The sequence below is a fragment of the Passer domesticus genome, chromosome 27, assembly GCF_036417665.1.
Source record: "Passer domesticus isolate bPasDom1 chromosome 27, bPasDom1.hap1, whole genome shotgun sequence".
In the NCBI taxonomy this organism is placed as follows: domain Eukaryota; kingdom Metazoa; phylum Chordata; class Aves; order Passeriformes; family Passeridae; genus Passer; species Passer domesticus.
In genome coordinates, this window is record NC_087500.1 from 966,502 (window position 1) to 989,204 (window position 22,703).

Here is a 22,703-nt window from a genome sequence, read left to right on the forward strand (position 1 = left end):
GCTGTGTCCTGCAGCTCCTGTGGGCTGTGCAGTGTCCTGCAGCCCCCACCCCAACCCCAAATCAGTCCCCAACTCAGCACCCGGGCCTGGCCACAGCAGCTCTTTATTGACAGCACAGAGGGAGCAGCTCCAGCCTCACCGTTACTTCCACAGCTTCTTGATAGACATGTTCTTCTCACTGTCCTTCTGCATCACCTGGAAGGAGGGGACAGGGGTGGGTCCGCCCAAATTGGGTGTTAATTACCCCAAAAAGGCGTTTCAGCCCTGCACAGGGAGGGCTCAGCAGCCTCTCCCATGTCACTCACGGTGACAATCCCCTTATTTGTGCTCCTGGCAAACGCCACCCAGGACACTTTGTGCCCCCATCACCCCCCAGTGTCACCTCTCCCCTGGCACCCACCTTGGCCACGGCCATCTCGAAGTCCTCCTGTGTGACATGCACTCTCCTCTCCCTCAGGGCATACATCCCTGCCTCTGTGCACACACCCTGAGGGGACAGGAGGGGAGCATCAGCCAGTGCCCCCCGTGGCAGCCCCCATGTCCCCAGAGTCCCCAGCTCACCTTCACCTCAGCCCCCGAGGCCCCCGGCATCAGCTCCGCGATTTTCCGCAGGTTGATGCCCCGGGTCAGGTTCATCTTCCGTGAGTGGATCTTGAGGATGTCCAGGCGGGCCTGGAGCAGGAGCACAGGGAGGATTGGAGCCCAGGAATGGCTCCCAGGGAGAGGGTGGGGACAGCAGGGACAGGGCCAGCCGGGTGTGGCTCTGGTACCTCCTCGTTGGGAGGGGGGAATTCGATTTTCCTGTCGATGCGGCCGGGGCGCAGCAGGGCCGAGTCCAGGATGTCGATCCTGTTGGTGGCCATGATCACCTGCACAGGGGACAGCTGTCACCACGCTGGGCACCGCGGGGCTGGCAGGACCCCAGGCAGGGCCACCCCCTCTACCTTGATGTTCTTGGTGGCCTCGAAGCCGTCGAGCTGGTTGAGGAGCTCGAGCATGGTGCGCTGCACCTCGCTGTCGCCGCCGGAGCCGCCCTCCAGGCGCGACGAGCCGATGGAGTCGATCTCGTCCATGAAGATGATGGAGGGCGCGTGCTCCCGTGCCATCACGAACAGCTCCCGCACCATGCGGGCCCCTGGGCACGCCGGGCTCAGCCTGGCCCTGAGCCCACGCAGCCCCCAGGAGCCCCAGAGCCGCCCCCACCCCCGTACCTTCCCCGATGAACTTCTGCACCAGCTCGGAGCCGGACACGCGGATGAAGGTGCAGTCGGTGTGGTGGGCCACGGCCCGGGCCAGCAGCGTCTTCCCTGTGCCGGGGGGGCCGTAGAGCAGCACCCCCTGCAACGGCCACACGACCCTCAGAGCCTGCCTGGGGCCACGGGCCAGCCCAGGCCCCCAGCAGCACTTGCCTTGGGCTGCGCGATGCCCAGCGCCTCGAAGAGCTCCGGGTGCTTCACGGGCAGCTCGATGACCTCCTTGATCTCCTTGATCTGCTTGTCCAGGCCCCCAATCATCTCGTAGGTGGAGTCTGGGACCTTCTCCACCATCATGAGGGACACCAGCGGGTCCACCTTGTTGGGCAGGATCTTGTGCAGGGTGTAGCTGTCGTTGCGCAGGGCCACGCGGCAGTTGGGGGTCACCTGTGGGGACAGCACGTGGGTGGGTGTCCCTGTCTGCCCTGGGGACCCCCCACAGCCCCAGGGCACTCACATCATTGATGTCGATGTTCTTGTCCACATCCACCACGAACTTCCCCTCTGGGTGCACCTGTAAAGGAGCAAAGACCCCCGGAGTCGTTTCCCGGAATTCCCTGCTGAGGGACATCCCCACGGCCTGGGAGGAGCAGGAGCCAGGAGCTCCAACTCCACTGCACAACCCAGAGCAGCCCCGGGCCCAGCAGAGCCATCCCAATGAGCTCCTCTGCACAAGGAGCTCCCACCCCACGTCCCCGAGCTGTCCCATGCCCTGTGGGGACACGGGGCTGTCCCCCAGCCCAGCCCTGTCACCTGGGGGCAGCTCAGCCTCGTACCTTGACCAGCACCTTCTTCTTGTCCATGGCTCTCACCACCTCTCCCACGTAGGATCCCTGCTCCTGCAGCAGCTGCAGCTCCTCCCGCAACAGCCGCACTGGGGAGGGACAGCTCAGCACCAGCCCTGGCAGCTGGAGCCCCCAGGGGAGCCCAGAGCCCCCAAAGGCCAGCCCAGGGACCCCAAAGGCCAGCCCAGGGACCCCAAAGGCCAGCCCAGGGACCCCAGGCGTGGCCCAGGGGAGCAGGAGGAGCTGCAGGCCCTACCCTTGGCGTTGAGCTCGTTCCTCTGCGCCTGCAGCCGCCGCAGGTTCTGGCTCTTCTCGTTCACAATGAGCTGCAGGGGAAGGCTTTGTTGAGTGCCCTCGGGCTCAGGCACACCCAGCACAGGGAATCGTGGAATGGTTTGGATTGGAAGAGATTTTACAGCTCGTCTCATCCCACCCCTGCCATGGCAGGGACACTGTCCCAGACTGCTCCAGCCCCAGTGTCCAGCCTGGCCTCGGGCACTGCCAGGGATCCAGGGGCAGCCCCAGCTGCTCTGGGCACCCTGTGCCAGGGCCTGCCCACCCTGCCAGGACACAATTCCCAATTCCCAATCTCCCATCCATCCCTGCCCTCTGGCAGTGAGACAGGGACCTGAACAGGAGCAGCCCCAGCTCAGAGCACAGCCCCACCCCGTGTCCCCAGAGACCCCAGAGCGGGTCCTGCCTGCCCACAGCCCTGGGACAGGGGCACAGCATCCAGGCTGGAAGCACAGTGACACGGTCCCGGTGTGCCCCGTGCTGTGCTCACCTGCAGCTCCTCGATCTTGGACAGGTAATACTGCCGGAGCCCCGAGCCGCCCTTGCCGTCGTCCATCTCCATCTGCCACAGCCGAGCTCAGCGCCGCGACAGCCCCGCACCCCGCCGGCCCCGGGGAGCCCCGCCGGGCCCGATCCCCCCTCAGCCCCGCTCCCGGGCCCGATCCCCCCTCAGCCCCGCCGGGCCCGATCCCCCCTCAGCCCCGCTCCTGGCTCCTCTTTTCCCTCCTCCCATGCTGTTCCCAGTTTCCGATCCCCTTCCCGCGCGGGTCCCGAGCGTCCCTCCCTCCCTGCCCGACACCCCCGAGTCCCGTCCTCCCAGGTGCCCAGAGCAGCCCCAGCTCCCGTTTCCCTGCAAGCCCCCCGGTCCCGGTCCCGGTCCCGGTCCCGCCGCTCAGGCTCCGCCGCCTTCCCCAAACCCGCCTAGTCACGGCGCTGGCAGGCCCCGAGCAGCCCCGGCCGCAGCACAGTCCGGGCAGCCCGAGGCGCCCCGAGTCCCTCCCCGAGCTCCGCCGGCCCCCCCAGCCCAGCCCGGCCCGGCCGCACCTGCTCGGGCCCGTCCAGCGCCATCTTCTCCGCCGGCATCGGGCCCCAACAAAGATGGTGCCCGCCGGCTTCCGCTGCCCGGCCCTGCCGCCCGCCTTGATGACGTCACTTTCCCTTTCCGAAAAACACACCGCCAGGCCGTGCAGTGCGCATGCGCAATCGCTCCTGTCGGGACTGCGCTGCCATCTTGGGGCGGTCGAGAGTGAGGTGTCCGTGGGTAAAGAACGGGAGGGGACGGACAGGGTTGGGATCGCGCCACCGAGCGGGCTCGTTGTTGCTCACCGCCCCTCCGAGGGACCCGTTATCCTTCCCCTGCTTCCGCCCGCAGGCTGCGGAGGAGGGGCGCGCCACTCCTAAAATGGCGGCCAGAGCAGGAGGAAGCGGAAGCTGAGTGCTTCGCGCAGGGCACGGCGGGAAGGCGGTGCGGGCACGCGGCGGGACGGGACCGGGACCGGGACCGGGATCGGGATCGGGATCGGGATCGGGACCGGGACCGGGACCGGGATCGGGACTGGGACCAGGACCAGGACCAGGAGCAGGGTCTGGGTCTGGGTGGGGATCGGGTCCGGATCGGGGCCGTGCCGGTGTCCCGGGGGCGGCTCGGGCTGGGGAAGGGGCTACGGGGGTGTCAGGGCTGGGGCATGTCGAGCCCGGGTGGTCGGAGGCTTCAGGGGAGAACAGCGGGGCCGGGTTGCGCCTCGGGGGCAGCGGGGCGCGGGTGAGCCTGAGGGGGCAGTGCCGGGAGCGATGGGGGGCGCTGGGAGAGGAACTGGAGGGGCACTGGGGGAGTACTGGGAGGGCAGTGAGGGAGGAACTGGAGGGGCACCGGGAGGGCACTGGGAGAGGAACTGGAGGGGCACTGGGAGGGGTAACGCGGGGACCACTGAGAGGGAGCTGGAGAGACGCAGGGGACACTGAGGGAACACTGGGAGGACACCGAGGGAGGCCGGGGCTCCCCGCAGCCCCTCGGGGCCCCCAGGCCGCCCCTCAGCCCCGTGTCCCCCCAGGCCCGAGCCCTCGGCTGACAGCTCACCCCAGCCCCCCCGAGGGGCCGCCCCGCCGCCGCCATGGGCAAGAAAAGCAAACTGGGCAAGAGCCGGCGGGACAAGTTCTACCACCTGGCCAAGGAGACGGGTGAGGGCCGTGCCCGGCGCTGGGGACGGGGCCCGGGCCCGGCACCCCCTGAACCAGCCTCCTGCTCCCCCCAGGCTTCCGCTCCCGCTCCTCCTTCAAGCTGCTGCAGCTCAACCGCAAGTTCCAGTTCCTGCAGAAGGCCCGGGCCCTGCTGGACCTGTGTGCGGCCCCCGGCGGCTGGTGAGTGGGGACAGGCCACCCACCGTGCCACCAGCTGGCCCCGTGCTCTGTCCCCACCCCTGGCAGCACAGGGCCAGGCTGAGAGCTCTCCTGGGCTCCTGCTGCAGCTCTGCTCCTCTCTCTTCTTCCCAGGCTTCAGGTGGCTTCCAAGTTCATGCCGGTGTCCAGCCTGATCATCGGTGAGCGGTGGCGTTTGGCAGGAGCTGGGGACAGTCCCTGGCTGTGACAGGCACAGGGGGTCCTGGCAGGAGGGCTGCGTGGGGAAGCCACTTGGGATGGGCCGGAGCCCCTTCTGAGGGGGTTTGCTGTGTTTCTTCACCCAGGGGTGGATTTGGTGCCTATCAAGCCCATTCCCAACGTGGTGACCCTGCAGGAGGACATCACCACCGAGAAGTGCCGCCAGGTACTGCCCTGTGGTTGTGCTTGAGGGTCCCCAGCACCCGGGAGGAGATGAGAATCTTGGCTCCATGTTCTGGAAAGCTGATTTATTATATTATTATATTAAAATGCTATACTAGAACTATACTAAAAAGAATAGAGAGGGGGGATCTATCAGAAAGCTGGAAAGGAATGGAATGAATAATAAAAACCTGTGAGTCTCAGAGAGTCCACGCAGCTGGATCCTGATTAAATAGAAACAGCCAACGTGAACCAATCAAAGATATACCTGTTGCATTCCACAGTAGCAGATAATTATTGGTTTTCTTTTCCTCTGAGACTTCTCAGGAGAAAAAATCCTGGCAAAGGGATTTTCATAAAATATCATGGTGCCACTGCCCCAGGGTCACCTGCTGGCTTGGGGCCCTGCAGGTCCCCGTGGTGGCAGGGGGGTCACAGGGGATGGGCTGGGGTCCTCGCTGAGGGACAAACGGGTGTCCCTGTCCCACAGGCCCTGCGCAAGGAGCTGCAGACGTGGAAGGTGGACGTGGTGCTGAACGATGGAGCGCCCAACGTGGGAGCCAGCTGGGTGCACGACGCCTACTCCCAGGGTGGGCACACAGGGGCAGCTCCCTGCTCCTAGAGAGCTCCAGGCTGCTGGGGCTTGGGAGGGATCTTAAAGCCCATCCATGGGCAGGGACACCTTCCCCTGTCACGGGGTGCTCCAAGCCCTGTCCAACCTGGCATGGGGCAGCCACAGCTTGTCTGGGAAACCCATTCCAGCCTGTCTCTACCCTCCCAGGGAAGGGTCAGTCCCTCCCTCCCTCACTCCTTGTTCTCTCCTGCTGCAGCCAACCTGACCCTCATGGCCCTGAAGCTGGCCTGCGAGTTCCTGTGCAAGGGTGGCTGGTTCATCACCAAGGTGTTCCGTTCCCGGGATTACCAGCCCCTGCTGTGGATCTTCCAGCAGTTCTTCCAGAAGGTCCAGGCCACCAAGCCCCAGGCCTCCCGCAACGAGTCCGCTGAGATCTTTGTGGTGTGCCAGGGTGAGCAGCCAGGGGGACCTGGTGGGGCTGGGGTGGGGCTGGGAGAACCTGCTGGTGGCTCTGATCCCTCCATCCCAGCAGGAGTGACTGATACTTCCATTCTGGGTGGCACTGATGGTTCCATCCCAGCAGGAATGGTTCTGATCCTTCCATTCTGGGGGGGTCTGATCCCTCCATCCCAGCAGGAGTGGTTCTGATGCCTTCATGCTGGGAAGAATGGCTCTGCTGGCTGTGATTCCTCCATCCTAGGAGGAATGGTTTTCATGGTTCTGATTCCTCCTGGGATGGTGGAATGGCTCTGAGCCCTCTCTCTCCAGAGAAGTAGCTCTGATCCTTCCATCCCAGGAGGAATGGCTCTGATTCCTCCATTCTGATTGGTTATGAGCCCTCTGTGCCAGAGGAATGACTCTCACGGCTCTCATCCCTCCACTCTAGGTTATCAGGCTCCAGACAAAATTGACAGCAAATTTTTTGACCCCAAATATGCCTTCAAGGATGTGGAGGTTACCGCCAAGTCTGTCAGTGAGCTGGTCAGCAAAAAGAAGCCCAAGGTATGAGCAAGGCCAGACACAAATGGGACTGGGTCTAAAGAGCTTGAGAGAATTAAAGTTGTTCTGGAGAATGCAGGATTTTGGAATGGGAAGTATTGGAAAAGCCACTCTGGGAGAGGTTTCGAGCCCTAAAGTCACTGAAGTGGGGATTGTGAGGCTGGGGCTGGGTCAGTTAAACCCTACAGGGGTTGAGCACAGGGTTTGTGTCTGTCTGAGGTAGCTTTAGGACAGTTAGTCTGTGTTAGGTGGTCTTAACTGAGTGTGGAGCTGACAAAATCCTGCCATTGTCAGCTCCTCTGTCTGAGGGGGGCTGGGAGCTGCTGCTGGGCTGGGGCTGGTGACGACTTCTAGCTCAGGCTGAGGCTGGAAATGATTTCTAAAGTCCTTGAGATCAATCCACAGACACATTTACGTGGTCACTGCAGCAAGACACGAATTAGGTGACCCCATCCACCATTCAGGGCTGGTGGTATCTGCCTGTGTGTCCCCTGCCCTGGCTGCCACAGCCCCTTTTCCCCCCAGGCCGAAGGCTACGCCGAGGGTGACACCACCCTGTACCACCGCTTCACCCTCATGGACTTCCTCAAGGCTCCCAACCCTGTGGACTTCCTCTCCAAGGCCAACGAGGTGAGTGCCTGGAAGGACTCTCAGTGTCTGTCCTGTGGAGGAGAGGCTGGGATTTAAATTTAAATCCCTTTTCCTGTGCCAGATCACACTGGGAGATGGGGAGCTGGAGAATCACAGCTCCACCACGGAGGAGCTGCGCCAGTGCTGCAAGGACATCCAAGTGCTGGGCCGCAAGGAGCTCAGGTGCTGGGGGACACTGGGGCAGCCACTCCCCCAGCTGGGCCTGGGGGACAGCCACACCCCCCAGGTGGCCCTGCTGGCTGTCCCTAACAGCTGCCACCCCACCCAGGGCCCTGCTGAACTGGAGGACGAAGCTGCGGCGGTTCCTGGCCAAGAAACTGAAGGAGCAGGCGAAGGAGTTGGATATCAAGTAGGGCCAGGGAGCAGAGCTGTCCCCAGGCTGGGGTGGGCTGTCCCCAGCACAGCTCCTCTGAGCTTCTTCCTTTTGGCAGCCTGAGCTCCGGTGAGGAGGAGGAGGGCAGGGAGGAGGAGAAGAAGGAGAAGATGGAGGCGAAAGCTGCGGCTGCTGAGGAGGCGAAGGAGCAGGAGGAGGTGGAGCTGGCCTTGGCAGAGATGAAGGCCAAGGAACTGGCGGAGCTGAAGAGGTAGAAAGAGGAGGAGGGATGGGGTTGCAGCCATGAAGACAGAGGGTGGCAGTGTCAGCCTGTCCCTCTGCTGGGGGGTTTGTGGGTTTGGGGTCCTTGGGCTCCTCTGCTCCTCCAAGCAGTGTTCCAGGCTGTCCCAGCACTGGGGACTCCTCGCAGGGGGCTGGCAGTGCTGTGGCAGGGGTGAGCCTCTGGGGTGTTTGCGTGTGGTGGGGACAGTGTGGTCTCATTCCTTTGCCTCGTCCAGGAAGAAGAAGAAGATCCTGAAGGAGCAGAGGAAGCAGCGGGAGCGTGTGGAGCTGAAGATGGACCTGCCTGGAGTGTCCATTGCCGACGATGGTGACACCAGCATGTTCTCCCTGAAGAGCATCCACAGGACCCCGGTGGGTGGGGAGCTCCTGGGGACAGCGGGTGAGGCAGGGCCTGGCTTGTCATTTGTGTCGTTTGTGTGACTCTAAGCTGTGCTGCAGCTGCTGAATGAGCTGTCCCGCGGGGACATGGCCTCTGCTGACGCCCTGCTGGAGATCAGCCCTGGGGACGATGACATTTACGTGTCTGATCACGACGAAGAGGACGACGTGTCCCTGGCCAGCGACCTGGACCCAGAGGAGCTGCTGGAGATCGAGGCCCGGCAGCGGAAGCTGCAGCGGGAGCAGCGGGGGAAGAGGTGAGAGGGGAGAGGCCTCCTGGGGCAGGGGCTGCCCTGGGAGCAGCTCCAGCACCAGCCAGGGCTGGGGACGCTGATCCTGCTGCTCCGCGTCACAGGGCAAAGTTTAAGCAGAAGGATGAGGAGGAGGAGGAGGAGGAAGGGCAGGAAGTGGAGAATCCCCTGCTGGTCCCCCTGGAGGAGAAATCCGTGCTGGAGGAGCGACAGACCAGCCTGTGGTTCGGGAAGGTGAGTCCTGTTTGTGGGGCAGGAATGATGGAGCAGCCTCAGCCCCAGCAGCTTCCCTGGCCTGCCCTGGGGCTGACCCCACCTCCCTGGGGCTGGCCCCGTCAGGCCTGCCCTGGGTCTGACCCCTCTGCTCCCCGTGCCAGGACGCCTTCGCTGGCATCGAGGATGACGCGGACGAGGAGCTGGAGCTGGGCCAGGCCCAGATGTTGGCTGAGAGGCAGCGTGAGGCTCAGAGAGGTGAGGGGACACAGAGGGACAGTCCCACTGTGGAGCACTGGGTCCAGCCTCAATGGAGATGCTGCCCTGAGCAGCAGCATGGAATGGTTTGGGTTGGAAAGGACCTCAAAGATCACCAAGGCTGGCCATGGGCAGGAACACCTCCCACTCGACCAGAGAGTGTTCCGAGCATGTGTCACTAACAAGCTGTCATTAGTGCTGTGTTAATGAGCAGGATGTCTACAAGAGGGTTTGTGGCAGGGTCTGCCTTGGCCCTGTCTCACCCAGTGCTTCCTATTTCCAGACAAAACAACAAAGAAAGAGCAGAAGAAGAAAAACAAGAAGGTGGCCCAGGAGGAGGCTCCAGCCGAGCCCAGCCCTGCAGCAGCCACAGCTCCCGATGCCAGTGAAGCTCAGGAGGAGCAGAGCAGTGACGATGACAGCAGCAGTGAGGATGAGAGGTGAGGGCTGAGGGGGGGTCTGGGTGTCCCTTCAGCTCCACAGTCCTGAAGAGCTGAGAGACCCCAGCCCTGCCCACTCCTCTCCACAGGCCACTGGCACCGGTGGGGAGGAAGCGGGGCCGTGTCGAGCCCTGCGGCTTCGAGGTGGTGCCTATTGAGAAACCAGGTGAGTGGGGGGCCATGGGGGTCCCTCGGGAGGGAGAGGAGGCAGGGACAGACCTGGGGGTCCCTCGGGAGGGACAGGACATGGGGGCAGGGACAGACCATGCTCCCCAGGGCTGCTCCCTGGCTCCTGGGCTGTAGCCAGGCCAAGCTGTCCCATGTCCCACAGTGAAAAGAGTCCTGGATGCAGAGGGTCTGGCCCTCGGCTCTGTCATTGCCACCTCCAAAAAGGCCCGGCGGGACCTCATCGACGACTCCTTCAACAGGTACCAGCTGGGGGCTGCAGGGGCTGCAGGGACAGGTTGAGGGGGGCCCACGTCCTGCTCACAGGTCACCTGGTCCCTCCAGGTACTCGTACAACGAGGAGGAGGGGGAGCTGCCCGAGTGGTTCACGGAGGAGGAGCGGCAGCACCGGCGCCGGCAGCTGCCCGTGGACAAGCAGACGGTGGAGGCCTATCGGCAGCGCTGGAAGGAGATCAACGCCCGCCCCATCAAGAAGGTGGCAGAGGCCAAGGCCCGCAAGAAGAAAAGGGTGAGTGGGGATGGGCTCCTGGGGGTGCCCTGACTCCTCTCCTAGAGCCTCAGTCCTTTCTCTGATCCCCGTTCTTCTGCCAACGCCTCTGTCCTATCTCTGATTCCTCATCCTTTCCTGACCCCCCTGTTCCTCCTCTAATGCCCGTGTCCCATTTCTGATATTCCATCCTTTTCTGACCCCCCTGTCCCACCTTTGATCCCCCCTCCATCCCTCTTCCAATTCCCCTGTCTCTCCTCTGACCACCCTCTCTGATCCCCCATCCTTCCTCCAACCTCCGTCCCACCTCTGACTCCCCTGACCCTCTGACCCTGTGTCCCCCCTGGCTGTCCCCAGATGCTGAAGAAGCTGGAGCAGATGAAGAAGAAGGCCGAGGCTGTGGTGAGCACCGTGGACATCTCGGAGCGGGAGAAGGTGGCCCAGCTGCGCCGGTGAGTGGCCAAGCCAGGATCCAGCTCATCCCTTTGTGGCTGGGCCGTGGTGGGGCAATGTCTCTTCAGCCATTGGGACAGCTCTGTGTCCCCAGCCAGGCTGATCTGGGGTGGCAGAGCCAGAGGAGGAGTGGGACCCGATGTTGTCCCAACCTCATGTTTGGTTTTTGTCCCACCCAAACTCATCTGACCTTTGTCCTTCTCCTGCAGCATCTACAAGAAGGCTGGGCTGGCCAAGGAGAAGCGCCAGGTCACCTACCTGGTGGCCAAGAAGGGCGTGGGACGCCGGGTGCGGCGTCCCCCTGGTGTCAAGGGCCAGTTCAAGGTGGTCGACAGCCGCCTCAAGAAGGATGTGAGGGCTCAGAAGCGCAAAGAGCAGAAGAAGAAGCGCCACAAGTGAGGTGGGAGTGGCTCCATCCCCAGCAAGGGACTCTGCTCGGGGCACAGGGCTGGCTCCTGTGCCCCACGGCCACCTCAGGAGCCCTGGGGGCAGGGCTGGGGCTTGGCCACACCTTGTTTAGTCCGTGCCTTGCTGTGACAGTGCCTCATGGCCTCCCCTGGGCACAGAGGGGTCATTTGGCCCTAGTGCTGTGGCCCCGGCCCCTGACCACAGCTCCAGGTGTCACCAAGCTGACTCTGCTGGGTGACTCCCCCTGGGGACATCACAGGAGCATCCACGTCAGCCCCAGCTGTCCCCAGGGAGGGTGTGGCTCTGGGGGACACCCCTGGGCCAGGTTTCTCACCGAGGTGGCAGAGCAGAGTGGTGCCCCTGCATGGAGCAGCTGCTCAGGACAGCAGAGATTAATTAACCTGTCTGAGGGGGCCCAGGGCTGTGTCAGGTGCCTGGGTGAGGTGAGGGACCCATGCTGTACATGTCCCCTTGTGCCATGTCACAGGCAGAGAGGGCACTGCTGGCTGTGTTCTGTACAGCTGCTCATGCCTCGAGAGCCCACCCAGCTTTGTCTGACAGGGATTGACTCTCCTGACCTTCACCTGCTGCCCCAGGCCACAGCAGCCAACCTGTCCCCTCTGTCCCCACCCCCTGCTCCCTCAAGGAGAAGACCAAGAGTAAAGAAGTGCTTGACTGCATTGCTTTATTTAGACCCAGGGCAGGGGCTGGGGTCCACCAGGCCCTAGCTTCTCTCCAAGAGGCACCTGACTGGTTTGTGCTGCGATTGCAGTGTCCCCAAGTCCCTCGTGGTGACACTGGCATTGTGTCAGTGCTGGGGAGGGGGCTGGGGTGGCACTGTGGATTCCAGGGTGGGTGAGGGGTGGTGGGGACCTGCCAGGGAAGCTCTGGCATGAGGGAGGAGCTCTGGGTCTCCTTCAGGTGCTGTGGGGAGGGGAGAGGCCAGAGCTGGCACCCCAGAGCCCCCGTGCAGGGTTGGCAGGAGGTGGCCTGGGGGTGTCCCTGTGCAGTTCCCAGTGTGGCTGTTCAGCCAAGTCCATGTGTGTCCTTGGGCCTGCAGGAGCCCCTCGGCTGCAGATCCTGGGGGGGAGCTGTGCCTCCATCCAGAGGGGCCCTGCTGGGGGCCAGTGCTGCTGGGAGGGTCTCCTGCCCCCATGGAGGGTCCAGGGCCAGGGTGGGAGCAGAGACCCTCAGCTGTCCCTGTCTTTGGTGGCCGCAGGAGCTGGGACAGGGATGGGCTGCCAGACTCCAGGCTGAGTTACACGTTTTCCTTCTCTTCAAAATGGAATATGGGGGTGCTGTGAGAGGAGAGTCCCCAGACCCCCCCCCCACCACCACCCAGCTTGCCCCGACCCTCTGGCTGAGCCCCATCCCCTGTGTGACCCCAGGGGGGTGCTGGAGGAAGGCCAGGGCTGATGGGGGCTGAGCCCCCTCAAAGAGGCCCAGCATCTCCTGCACCCCCAGCCCACACGCCTGGCCAGGCTGCCAGTGCCATCCCTGCCCTCTGCCCCAAGCTCTGCCCAGCAAATCCCCAACAATCAGGGCAGCACTCCGGGATGGCCTCCTCTGTCCCCACTCCCTGCCTCCTTCCCCTGGGGCCCTCCTGGTCCCCACAGGGTCCCGAGGGTGGGGTGACCCCTGGCCTGGCAGGCTCAGCCCCTACCTGAGCTGGGGGGTGCAGTGTAGGACACATCCACACGGTCACCTGCAATGGGAGAGGTGGTGACCATGGGCCTGGGAGGAGCTGCTCCCTTACAGAGCCAAAGTTCATCAGTGGGAGCTGGGAGATCTGCCAGGCCCCACTGAGCCCCTGGGGCCGCAGGGCTGGCAGCAGGGCTGGGGGACTCAGCCTGCAGGGCTCACCTGTCTCGTAGTAGTCGTACAGGGACACGGTGGCTGGCTGGAGGTTGCTCACTAGGAAGTCCTGCTGGGCTCGGAAGGAAAAGGTCTCTTCCTCCTTGCTCAGCTGTGGAGACAGCCCAAGGGGGAGGAAAAGGTCTCTTCCTCCTTGCTCAGCTGTGGAGACAGCCACCCACCATGGGGAAACCCCTCACCTCCCAGGGCTCCTGATCCTGTCCCCATCTCACCTGGTCCAGGTAAATGGTCACCTGGTCAGGCTGCACTTCCACCTTTTTCACCAGCTTCTGCCTCTTCAGCTGCAGGGACAGGGCTCAGGAGGGGCCACAGCTGCTCCATGGGTGCCCAGCACCCTGAGCAGGTGTCCCTCTATGTCCTGCAGCCCCAGGCAGGGACCAGAGGGAGGTGGGGGGCTCCTCACCTCCACCACAGATTTCTTGTCTGGGCTGTAGCCCGATGGCAGCTTGGCCTCGATGACAACCATGTTGGTGGCAGGACGCTCCCCGCTGTACCTACAAGGGCAGAGCCCGGGGTTGGGCTTAGGGATTCCCTCCCTCCCTGGCTGCTGCTGTCCTCCCCAAACCCGGGACAGCCCCAGTCCCTACCGTGCCCAGAGGCGGAGCAGGAACTGCGGGTTCGGCGTGCCCGGCAGCGGCTCCGTCTCCACGCGCAGCTCAAAGGCCCCCGTGCTGGGAGGGGGAGGCACGTTATAGCGTAGGGTCACCTGGGGACAGCACAGGGTGAGCCCAGTGAGGGCACAGGCACAGGGCCCAGGACAGGGAGCCCAGGCTGCACCCACCTGCACCAGGGCACAGCCCTGCCCGCGGGCTCGCAGCCCGTAGGTGCCCGGCAGCTCGGGCAGGGCCGCCCGCTGCAGCACCAGCCGGTTGCTGCTGTCCAGCACAAAGTCCTGCACCATCCCCGTGGGTGATGTCACCGTCACCGTGACGTCCCCATTGCTGCCGTAGGTCAGGGCGGCGTATTTGGCCAGGGCTTGCAGGGCCACCACGGTGTCCTGTGCACGGGGACAGTGCCAGGGTCACTCCTGAGCGTGGCTCCCAGGAGGGGCAGGTTTGGAGCAGCCCCTGGAGCCCAGGGCCGGTACCTGCGTGGAGGCAAAGCCCCCATAGGGGTTCTGCTGCTTGCAGAGCCAGCGGACGATCTGGGACGCTGTCCCCAGGTCAGCAGGGGACACAGAGGGCTGGGACAGGTAGGCCAGCAGGACATAGGCTGTCATCTCCACCTCAGCCGGTGCAGCCGCGGCCCAGGACAGCTCCAAGGCCTTCTGAGCCTGCCCCTTCCTCTTCCAGTAGAGCTGCCCGTCTGCAGGAGAAGGGGTGGCAGCTCAGCCCCTGCTGCGGGCTGGGCTGGGGTCCCTCCCAGAGGTGGCACTGCCCATGGTGCCCTGGCCGGGCAGTACCTGCGCTGACGCTGTGCTGGGCCAGGCTCTGCAGCTGCGCCTGCTGCTGCTCCCGCAACCCTGCCAGCCCAAACACGTAGGCCAGCAGGGCTTGGGTGTAGGGGTCGTCCGTGGGAGAGGCCTCCAGGCACTTGAGGGCTGAGCTCACCACCGGCTCCTGGTGTGGCAGCAGAGTCAGGAGCCAGCCCAGGGCATGGACTCGCTCAGAGCCCCCAGTGCTGCCTAGTGTCCCCAGCTGTGCCCAGTTTGCTCTGCAAGGTGGCCTGGAATGGCCAGTCCCCTGTCCCAGCAGCTGTCCCCACCCCACCAGTCCCTGCGGGGAAGAAGGGTGTATCCTCACCAGCGTGGGCAGTCCCAGCTCCAGCATCGCTGCCGTCACGTACGCTGAGAGCGAGAGCTTGTCCGAGACACCGCCCTGCAAGGGGACAGGGGGACTGTGACACCAACACAGGGACATCTCCACCGCCCAGACCACACTCTGTGTCCCCACCCCAGCCCTGCCCCACCTGCAGGGCGTTGTTGAAGAGTTTGCCCACGCTGCGGAAGCAGCCGTTCTTCTTCTGGCGCTGCTGCAGCCACCGCAGCGCGTCTGTGATGTGCCGCTCCTCGATGGCCACGTAGGCTCGGGCCTGCCCAAAGGACTTCAGGACAAACGCTGTCAGCCTGGAGCCAGGGAGACACCGGAGGGCTGAGGGTCAGCGCTGGGCTCCCCGAGTGGCAGGGGGAGCCCTGGATGCAGCTGCAGAGCCCTCACCAGGTATTGCCCGTGGAATCGCTCTTCCCAAAGGCGCTGTAGGAGCCATCGTCGTGTTTGTACAGCAGCTCCCGCTGGTACCCTGCGGGGGGACATGGGGACAGGGCACTATTTCTGTGCCCAGGGGACCCCAGGGGAGCCAGGCGGAGTGAGAAGGGGGCTGTGGGACAGTGGTGTCCCTGTCAGGCTCCCACTGACCGCTCTGCAGGAACCCCTGTGCCTTGGCGCGGATGTCCGGGAGCAGCTGCCCCGTCTTCTCCAGGTACTGCTGGATGTAGATGTTGGGGGCAAAGCGCACCATGTTCTGCTCCCCACAGCCGTAGGGCATGGCCAGGAGTCTGTCCAGGTTCTGCAGGGCATTGCCCAGGATGTCACCTGTGCCAGGGGGACACATCATCAGCTGTGCCCCTGCCACCAGCATCCCTGTCCCTGTCCATGTCAGTTCTGGGTGGTCCCATGTCCCGCTGAGCCTGGGGACCTCTGCACCCACCCTGTCCCCCCTGCTCCCCAGGCCCCCCCAGCCTGTCCCTTACCCATCACGGCAACGTGGGCTCTCTGGGAGCTCTCCAGGATGTTTGCAGGAATCTCCAAGGACACTTCTTCAGCACCTGTGGGGACAGAGGGCCACGACAGTGGGAATGCCCAGCTCTTCGCAGCCTGTCCTGTGGCAGCCTCACCCACCCCATTCCTGCCCAGGCACCCTGACCCTTGGCTCCTCTGGACTGGTGGCCCTTGTGACCAGTGGCCAAGCACCCCTGGCCCACATCCCACGGCACTGCCCAACACCCCTGGCCAGTCCTACCTTCCTGGCAGAGCAGGGAGCTGTGAGTCTTCTCCACCAGGATCCCCCCTGGCTGTGAGGAAGCAGCACCAGAGTCAGTCAGGAGGAGGGACCTGCCTGTTTCCCAGTCCCCTTGATCACCCCTGCCTTCATGTCTGGGTGCTCTCCCACTGCCCCCCGAGGGCTGTTTGTGCCCTGCTCCCAAATCCATTCCACTTTCCTCCTCCACAACCCTCTGACCTGCACCAGCAGGGGCTTTATCACGGTGTCCACGCGGCCCTGGGTCGGCACCAGAGGCAGCTCGTTGCCACAGGGCTCGGTGGAGCTGAGGGCCTCAGTGCTCACAGTGATGTTCACCTCCCCTGAAGGTACAAACATGGCCCTCAGTCCCCATGGAGCCCCCAAACCTGAGCACAGCCCCCTGGCCTTGGGGGTGGGGCTGGCTGGACTGGGTTGGGGGTCCCCAGGAAGGGTGGGAGTGGAGCAAGGGAGACTCCCCAGATGCCCTCCCTACCCACCCAACCCCGTCCCCTGAGGGGATCCCCGGGCAGCAGGGTGGGGTGGTGGCAGCTCTGTACCCAGGCTGGTGGCTCGCACGCCCCACTGGAAGGTCTTGGCTTCATCTGCACAGACACAGCCCCTGTAGGTGTCACCTGCACTCAGTGACACCTCCAGCTCCGACGACTCTGCCAATGTCACCTGAACCTGTGGGGCACAGCCATGGCTCCATCAGAGCCAGGGTCACCTCCCTGGCCTCACCCAAACCTGCCAGAGCACGGCACAGCTCCATCAGCCCCTGCCACAGCCCCGGGTCCCCTGCCTGTCCCCGCTCACCCGCAGGCACTGGCGCAGGTAGTTGAAGACAGTGGCCTTGAGGGTGAAGGTCTCGTGGCGCACCACGGCGTAGGGCAGCGCCAGCTCCACGAAGAATGGCTGGAAGGCCGTGAGGGTGACAGCAGGGGACAGCCCCAGGCCCTGCGGGGCCGTACAGAACATCCCGGCCTCCCACTCTGTGATGGCGTCGGGCACTGTCACCGTCACCTCGGCAGAGCCGCTCTCCCTGCATGGAGAACATCGTGAGGCCACCCCACCACGGCTGGTGGCATGGGCTGAGTGGCACAGCTGTGACACTGCTGGTGCCAACCCACAGGGAGAAGGAGTCCTGAGGTCCCCAACTCCCTTCCCTTGGGAGCTGTTCCCTCACCCGACAGGGACCAGGTCCCACAGCCACGTCTCTGGGAAGTACGTCCGGGGTGCTGGGGGCTCTTCCTTGTCCTCGATGTCTAAGACAGCTGAGGTGAGCACTGGCATCATTTCTGGTTGAACACTGTTTGCCACTAGGAAGCGCTCTGATCTCGGCTCTACTGGAAAAGGCAGAGCTCAACTTGGGAGCCTCAGGTCTCAGCTGGACCTTGCCTGCAGCCAGCACAAGGGTAACCAAAATCCTTTTCCATCCTCTTGCACTCTCTTTGGTGCCTTTTGTGTTTTCTGGATGGCTCCAAGTCCCTCTGAGGACACAACAGCGAGGACTGGCCACCAGCTCTTTGCTCTTTCCAGCACCAGGGCTGTGCTTACCTCCACCACCTGGCATTCCAACGATGGGGGGCCTGGGCAGGCAACGCTCCCTGGTCTTTGCACTGGTGAAGAGCTTCAGTGCTGCATCCTGTGAAAAAGCAGAGGTTGTCCACCCCCCACAGCCAGCAGGAGGAATATCCCCATTCCAGCAGTGAGTAGTCCCAGGGCTACAGAAAACAAGTGGAGAAGGAGCCTGGGCTTGGCAGGAAAGGGAAGCCCTTTGCCACAGGTGTGGCTTTCCCAGCACCTGGGAAAAGCACGGGTGGCTCCAGGATGGGGAGGAACCGTGAGGCCCAGGGGCTTCACCTGGAATAACTTGTGGGTTTCCACCCTGGAGTTCCGCCAGTGAGTGTCACATAATGGTTCATCCTCGATGCTGTGGGGGTAGTTGAATTTGGGCAGTGCTTTGTAGACCTGGGAATAAAGACATGCAAAACCCTCATTTTCAGAGCACAGGGCTCTGCCCACCGCAGCACTGGGTGCATGTGAGGGACACTTGAGCCAATATCATCCCACGCCCAGCCCAGGCTGCTCCTGGGGCTGCAGGGGGACCCCAGGCAGGGCAAGCACTCACAGCCTCGGCGTTGAGCTCAGCCTCGGGCTTCAGGAGCAGCACGCTGCGATCCACGGCTCGGACAGCGCACAGGGAGCCCGGGGCAGCCCCCAGCTGCAGCCTCAGCGCTGCCCCAGGCAGGGCCCTGGCCTCGGAAAATGCCATCTTCACCTGCACAGGGACACCAGGGGACAGAGGGCAGTCACCTCCTGTGGAGGGCAGGACCGAGCCACAGGAAGGGAAGGCTCTCCTCAGAGGGTTTGGGGAGCAGGGAATGGGTTGGGAAACTGTGACACTGCAATGCTCCTGGAGCAGGATGGATCCCAACCCCGACTCCTCTCACCTGGTTGGGGAGGCACTTTGCCACAGAGAGCTCAGTGACATCAGCCACCATCTCACCGTTGGGCAGCATCACGTAGACCAGAAGCCTGGCCATGGGTGCCAGCTCCAGCCCGATGGGCAGCTCCAGGGAGAGGGAGGCTCTCTGTCCTGGGCCATGGAAAGGGGGGAGATGTTACCCACAGAAACTGTGGCTGCTCCAGCCCTGGATGTGTCCAAGGCCAGGTTGCACAGAGCTTGGAGCATCCTGGGAGAGTGCAAGGTGTCCCTCCGCAGGGCAGGGGGATGGAATGGGATGGGCTTGGAGGCCCCTTCTAACCCAAAGCATTCGTGGAGGAGCAGACACAGGGAGCAGAGCTCTGCACAGCCCCTCCATGCCATTGCACATACCAGGCTCTGCAGAGACTTCTTTCCTGAAGATGCTGGTAATGGACCCCTTGGCCAGGACCTGCAGAGGAGGGGGTGAAAACAAAATGGATGCTGAGTGTGGAATCCAAGTGTCCTGGTGGAGGACAAACCCACAATGAGAGTTCTGGGACAATTTTTGACCATGCCCAGTCTCCAGCCTTCCAACAGGTCCCATGGGGGTGCAGGCCCAACAGTGGTAGCAGCCACCTCCTCTGACAGGTCCCTCAGTCCCTCCAGGACAGGCTGCTCATTGCTCTGTCCCTGGGGACACCACCATGAACAACCTGTGTGGAGATGTGGCCCTTCCCACAGAACCGCCCTGATTCCTGCTGCCCTCCCTCCCTGGGCTGGGGCTCACCATGAAAACCAGATCCAGGTTCTTCAGCTCAGTGCCTAAAGCCTCCTTGCCAAAGATGGAATCCACGTGGACCAGCTGGGAGTGGCCGCAGGGCAGCTCCCCCTGCGGGGCGCGGATGTGCAGGAAGCTCCGGCTCTTGGACACGTAGGGCCTGGCTGTCAGAAAGGCACCTTGGGGCCTGAGTCCTGCTGAGCCCTCCTGGCTCTCAGCTGTCCTGTTGACTTCAGCCTGAGGTGGGAATCAGGGGCTGAGCCCACCAGCAGCCCCCGAGGCTGGTGCAGCTCCAAGGCCCAACCCCACTGGAGGAAGCAGCTCGGGACCCCCGAGGGGGGACAAGGGTGGGGCACTTACCCGCAAGTAGACCAAGTCACTCCAGCCAGAGGTGTCCAGCTGGAAGGAGGCTCTCCCTGAGCTGTCAGTCAGGAAGCTTTGTGTCCTCTCTTTTCCCTGGATGCTGACTGAGAGCAGGACCTGCCTCTGGGGCAGCCCAGAGCCGTCGGCTCCCTGCAGCCGGATCTGTGCGGGAGGGAAGGGGGGATGCTGCAGTCTGGGGCTGCAGCTGTGGCAGAACAGGGCTGGGAGCAGCAGGGGCAGGTGAGCCCCACGGGGAGAGGGGAGCCCTCGTTACCATCCCGCTGTAGGGGAGGCCTTGCTTGTAGGCCTGATCGGGGTTCTCGAAGGTGACCGTGACTCTTTTGGCTAAAACCTTGCAGATCTTGGTGCTCTTCATCTCCAGCCCTGTGGAGAGCAAGTGGGGATCTCAGGGTGTTGCAGGGACACAGGACACAGCTTAGTTTTGGCCAGTGCTCCTGTTCCCTTGCAGAAAAAGTCCCTGGACATTTGGGCTTTCCTCCTGCAGCTCCCAGCACAGTTTGCATCTCCTGCAAGAGCAGCACAAGCCCTGTGGAATATTCCAGACCTAAAGCCGAGGTGCAGCTGGGGGCAGACACTTCAGAAGAGGTTCTTCACCAAAGCACCATCATGAGGGGCCCCTGGGGCGCTGGGCACAGGGACAAGCCCTGCTCTCCTCCCTCCAGCCAGGCCAGGCACTCCAGGTGTGACAGGACGGTGAGTGAGGGACGAGCTGGGAAGCGAAGCCACCCCGCCAACCACTCTGCACTGCCAGGACTCGGCTCCCAGCACGGCCAGAGCTGCTGCATCTTGGAACAGTGTTTTTCCCCTGCTTGGAATTCCAAGTCTTTCCAGGCTGCCCTGACTCACACTCCCAGCCAAACCCCATCCCTGCATGTGCATCCCTAAATCCCAGCAGCGCTTTTGGGTGTTCCTGGAGAGCACCAATCCTTTGGGAGCACATAGGGATGGCCACACCCCCATCCCCACCTGTCCCATCCTCCACCAGCGATGCCTCGACCTCAAGCTTCTTCCTCGAAAATGAAGGCAAAATAATCTCCTTGGAGGTAGCCAACGAAACCTCTGTGGCAAAGCAGCCGTTCTTCTCCGTCTGGAGGGAAGATCAAGCCCATCAGCAGCATTCCCGGGAAGGAGCCACCCCAGGGACAGCCCAGTCCCGGCCACTGTCACCTGTGCCATAACTCTGGCGCAGATCTTCTGCCCCCAGGGAGACCAGAACCTCTGGCTGAGGCACAAGTCAACCTGGACCTTCCCCTGGACGGGCTTCCCGTAGGTGTAGCTGTGTGGGGACAGGGGAGAGGCTGTTAGGGGGGCCCCACCCCGCTGGATTACCCCATCCCCCCCTGTTCCCTGCTCCCATCTCACCGCCCGCAAATCTTCACCGGGAACTTCTCGTCCTGCTCCCACAGCACGCTGGGGAGATGAATGGTCACCTCAAACTTGGGCAGCACTAGTGGACAGGCACAAGGACACAGGTTGGTCACTCCCAGGACAGTGACATCTCCTGGGTGGCTGCAGGGGCTCGAGACCTGCTGCCCATGGTGGGGACCCAGCTCCCAGTGCCCAGGTACCGTATTCCTCCACGCTGAAGGAATGGCTCTTCCCCTCCACGCTGATGGTGTAGGTGCCCAGGGCTGGCTCCGAGGCCAGCGGGAGGGACAAGTCCACGATTCCCTGCCGAGGGCTCAGCTCCCGCCACTGCGCTATGCGATTCCCGCTGGGGTCCTGGCAGGGACATGCTGGATCAGCGCCCGGGGAGCCGGCAGACAGCCCCTGGCTGTGCCCTGTGTGCCTCTCCCTCCCCCCCAAACCCACCCCACCCCCTGGGGGTCCCAAACTGACCTTCAGGAACACCAGGGGCAGCTGGAAGGCAAAGAGAGGATGGTCAGAGGAGCAGTTCCATTCCTTGGGGTCTCACCAGCGTGGGCACGGCCGTGGGTGGGACAGAGGGAGGGTGGGATGCGCTGAGCTTCCCAGCCCTCTAGGTGCTCTGGGATGGATTTTGAGCCTGGCTCTGGGATGGATTTTGAGCCTGGCTCTGGCAGGTATGAGCCGAGGGCACTGCCAGCGTGGCACAGAGAGGCGGCATCGCCCAGTGCCTTAGGAGGGGTCCAGAACCCCTTTAATCTGAGAACATCCTGCACTTCCAGGGACCCCAGTGGTTGCTCAGGGCTGCCAGAGACTGAGCCTGCCAATATTCCTGGTGTCTGGGGCCTTGATGGATATCAGCACATTCCCCACTTCCCACTCACCAGGGCTGCATCCCTGCCCGGGAGCTGGCATGGGCACATTCCCGTGTCACACGTGCCCTCTGCTTTCTCCTGGTCCTGCTGCACCCCTGCCCAGCACAGGGCATCCCTGCCCCGGGGGCAGCTCCGCGGGCAGAGCTGGCCGGGGCAGCATTCCCGAGGGGAAAGGTGACTCCCACACCTCTCCCACGGCCGGCTGGGACACTGCAGGGAGCCCTTGTCACCTCCCCGCGTCCCAGCCCTGCTCTCACCTTCTGCTTGCTGGGGGTCAGGTCTTTTTCCAAAGAGACCACTCGGAACTTCACTGGGAAAGGAAACGGAGATGGAGCAGCGCCTTCCCCAACAGGGAAGGAATTCCCCGTGGGAAGGTGGAGGGAAAGCCACCCTGAGCCCTCCCTGCCCCTCAGCAGCATGGCTCCAGCAAGCCCTGGCACTGCCCTGTGCCCGTGCTGGGCATTCCAGGACATCCCGGGATAACCCCACACAGGAAACCCCAGGATAACCCCTCTCAGGACACCCCAGGATAACCCCACACAGGAAACCCCAGGATAACCCCTCTAAGGACATCCCGGGATAACCCCTCCCGTTCCAGGCAGGGCAGGAGCCAGGCTCGGCGCCCCCCACCCCTCTCCTCACCCCAGGGCTGTCCCCAGGGCAGTGTGGTCCCCCTGCCCCCCTCACCCTCCTGCCCAGGCTTGTAGACGTCCTTGTCGGTCTGGATGAAGATGCCAGGGCTCAGAGCTCTCAGCAGCACCTTCTTCGACTCGGAGACATTCAGGGAACCTCCTTGGAGGGAGACGTGCAGGACCACGATCTCCTCCTTGCCTTTGGCGGGGGCTGGAGCCTGCGGGGGGATCAGCGGGCTCGGGGTGGGGACAAGGACAGGTCTCGGGTGACCCAGAGCATGCCCAGCCCCAGGAACCCCCCACACCCAGGGACCATTCCGGGATAACCGGCTGAGCCTGGCTTTGTCAGTGCGAGGGGCAGGCCCTGCCGCAAGACAGGGAAAGTCACATCTGTCCCCAGCCCTGATG

At 63.4% G+C, this 22,703-nt stretch overlaps 3 protein-coding genes across 6 annotated transcripts; 1 reads left to right on the plus strand and 2 right to left on the minus strand.

Annotated features, from left to right (window-relative positions):
- Positions 1–85: 85 nt before the first annotated feature.
- Positions 86–3,528, minus strand: PSMC5 (proteasome 26S subunit, ATPase 5). The gene is made up of 12 exons (XM_064399581.1): positions 3,377–3,528; positions 2,823–2,894; positions 2,295–2,364; positions 2,030–2,127; positions 1,711–1,767; positions 1,410–1,640; positions 1,212–1,338; positions 945–1,135; positions 771–869; positions 562–672; positions 401–487; positions 86–195 (listed from the first exon to the last, which is right to left on the minus strand). The coding sequence occupies exons 1-12, from the start codon at positions 3,413–3,415 to the stop codon at positions 142–144; spliced, it is 1,236 nt and encodes a 411-aa protein (XP_064255651.1). The 5' UTR covers positions 3,416–3,528; the 3' UTR covers positions 86–141.
- Positions 3,529–3,697: 169 nt separating this feature from the next.
- FTSJ3 (FtsJ RNA 2'-O-methyltransferase 3) lies at positions 3,698–11,670 on the plus strand. Of its 4 annotated transcripts, none has more exons than XM_064399577.1 (23): positions 3,834–3,848; positions 3,897–3,916; positions 4,384–4,510; positions 4,585–4,690; positions 4,823–4,869; positions 5,014–5,093; positions 5,580–5,679; positions 5,920–6,114; positions 6,550–6,665; positions 7,188–7,292; positions 7,375–7,475; positions 7,582–7,662; positions 7,745–7,897; positions 8,145–8,280; positions 8,368–8,564; positions 8,663–8,792; positions 8,936–9,029; positions 9,313–9,469; positions 9,559–9,635; positions 9,801–9,897; positions 9,980–10,163; positions 10,500–10,594; positions 10,805–11,670. In XM_064399577.1, exons 3-23 carry the CDS (start codon positions 4,444–4,446, stop codon positions 10,992–10,994), a joined length of 2,508 nt encoding a protein of 835 aa, XP_064255647.1. In that variant the 5' UTR covers positions 3,834–3,848; positions 3,897–3,916; positions 4,384–4,443; the 3' UTR covers positions 10,995–11,670. The 4 variants fall into 4 exon arrangements, with proteins under 4 accessions (XP_064255649.1, XP_064255646.1, XP_064255647.1 ...); XM_064399578.1 differs by lacking the exon at positions 3,834–3,848 and adding an exon at positions 3,850–3,860; XM_064399579.1 differs by lacking the exons at positions 3,834–3,848; positions 3,897–3,916 and adding an exon at positions 3,698–3,797.
- A 308-nt stretch (positions 11,671–11,978) lies between these two features.
- Positions 11,979–22,611, minus strand: LOC135286512 (pregnancy zone protein-like). Its single transcript, XM_064399604.1, has 33 exons — positions 22,601–22,611; positions 22,351–22,532; positions 21,921–21,973; positions 21,263–21,283; positions 20,992–21,145; positions 20,786–20,870; positions 20,591–20,699; positions 20,390–20,510; positions 19,677–19,786; positions 19,400–19,564; positions 19,049–19,276; positions 18,673–18,730; positions 18,287–18,432; positions 17,965–18,114; positions 17,697–17,804; positions 17,376–17,478; positions 17,020–17,164; positions 16,650–16,875; positions 16,394–16,520; positions 16,056–16,177; positions 15,837–15,888; positions 15,568–15,642; positions 15,233–15,409; positions 15,035–15,116; positions 14,787–14,943; positions 14,281–14,695; positions 13,966–14,183; positions 13,466–13,875; positions 13,282–13,372; positions 13,091–13,159; positions 12,867–12,969; positions 12,667–12,708; positions 11,979–12,278 (listed from the first exon to the last, which is right to left on the minus strand). The coding sequence occupies exons 1-33, from the start codon at positions 22,609–22,611 to the stop codon at positions 12,262–12,264; spliced, it is 4,332 nt and encodes a 1,443-aa protein (XP_064255674.1). The 3' UTR covers positions 11,979–12,261.
- Positions 22,612–22,703: the final 92 nt, after the last annotated feature.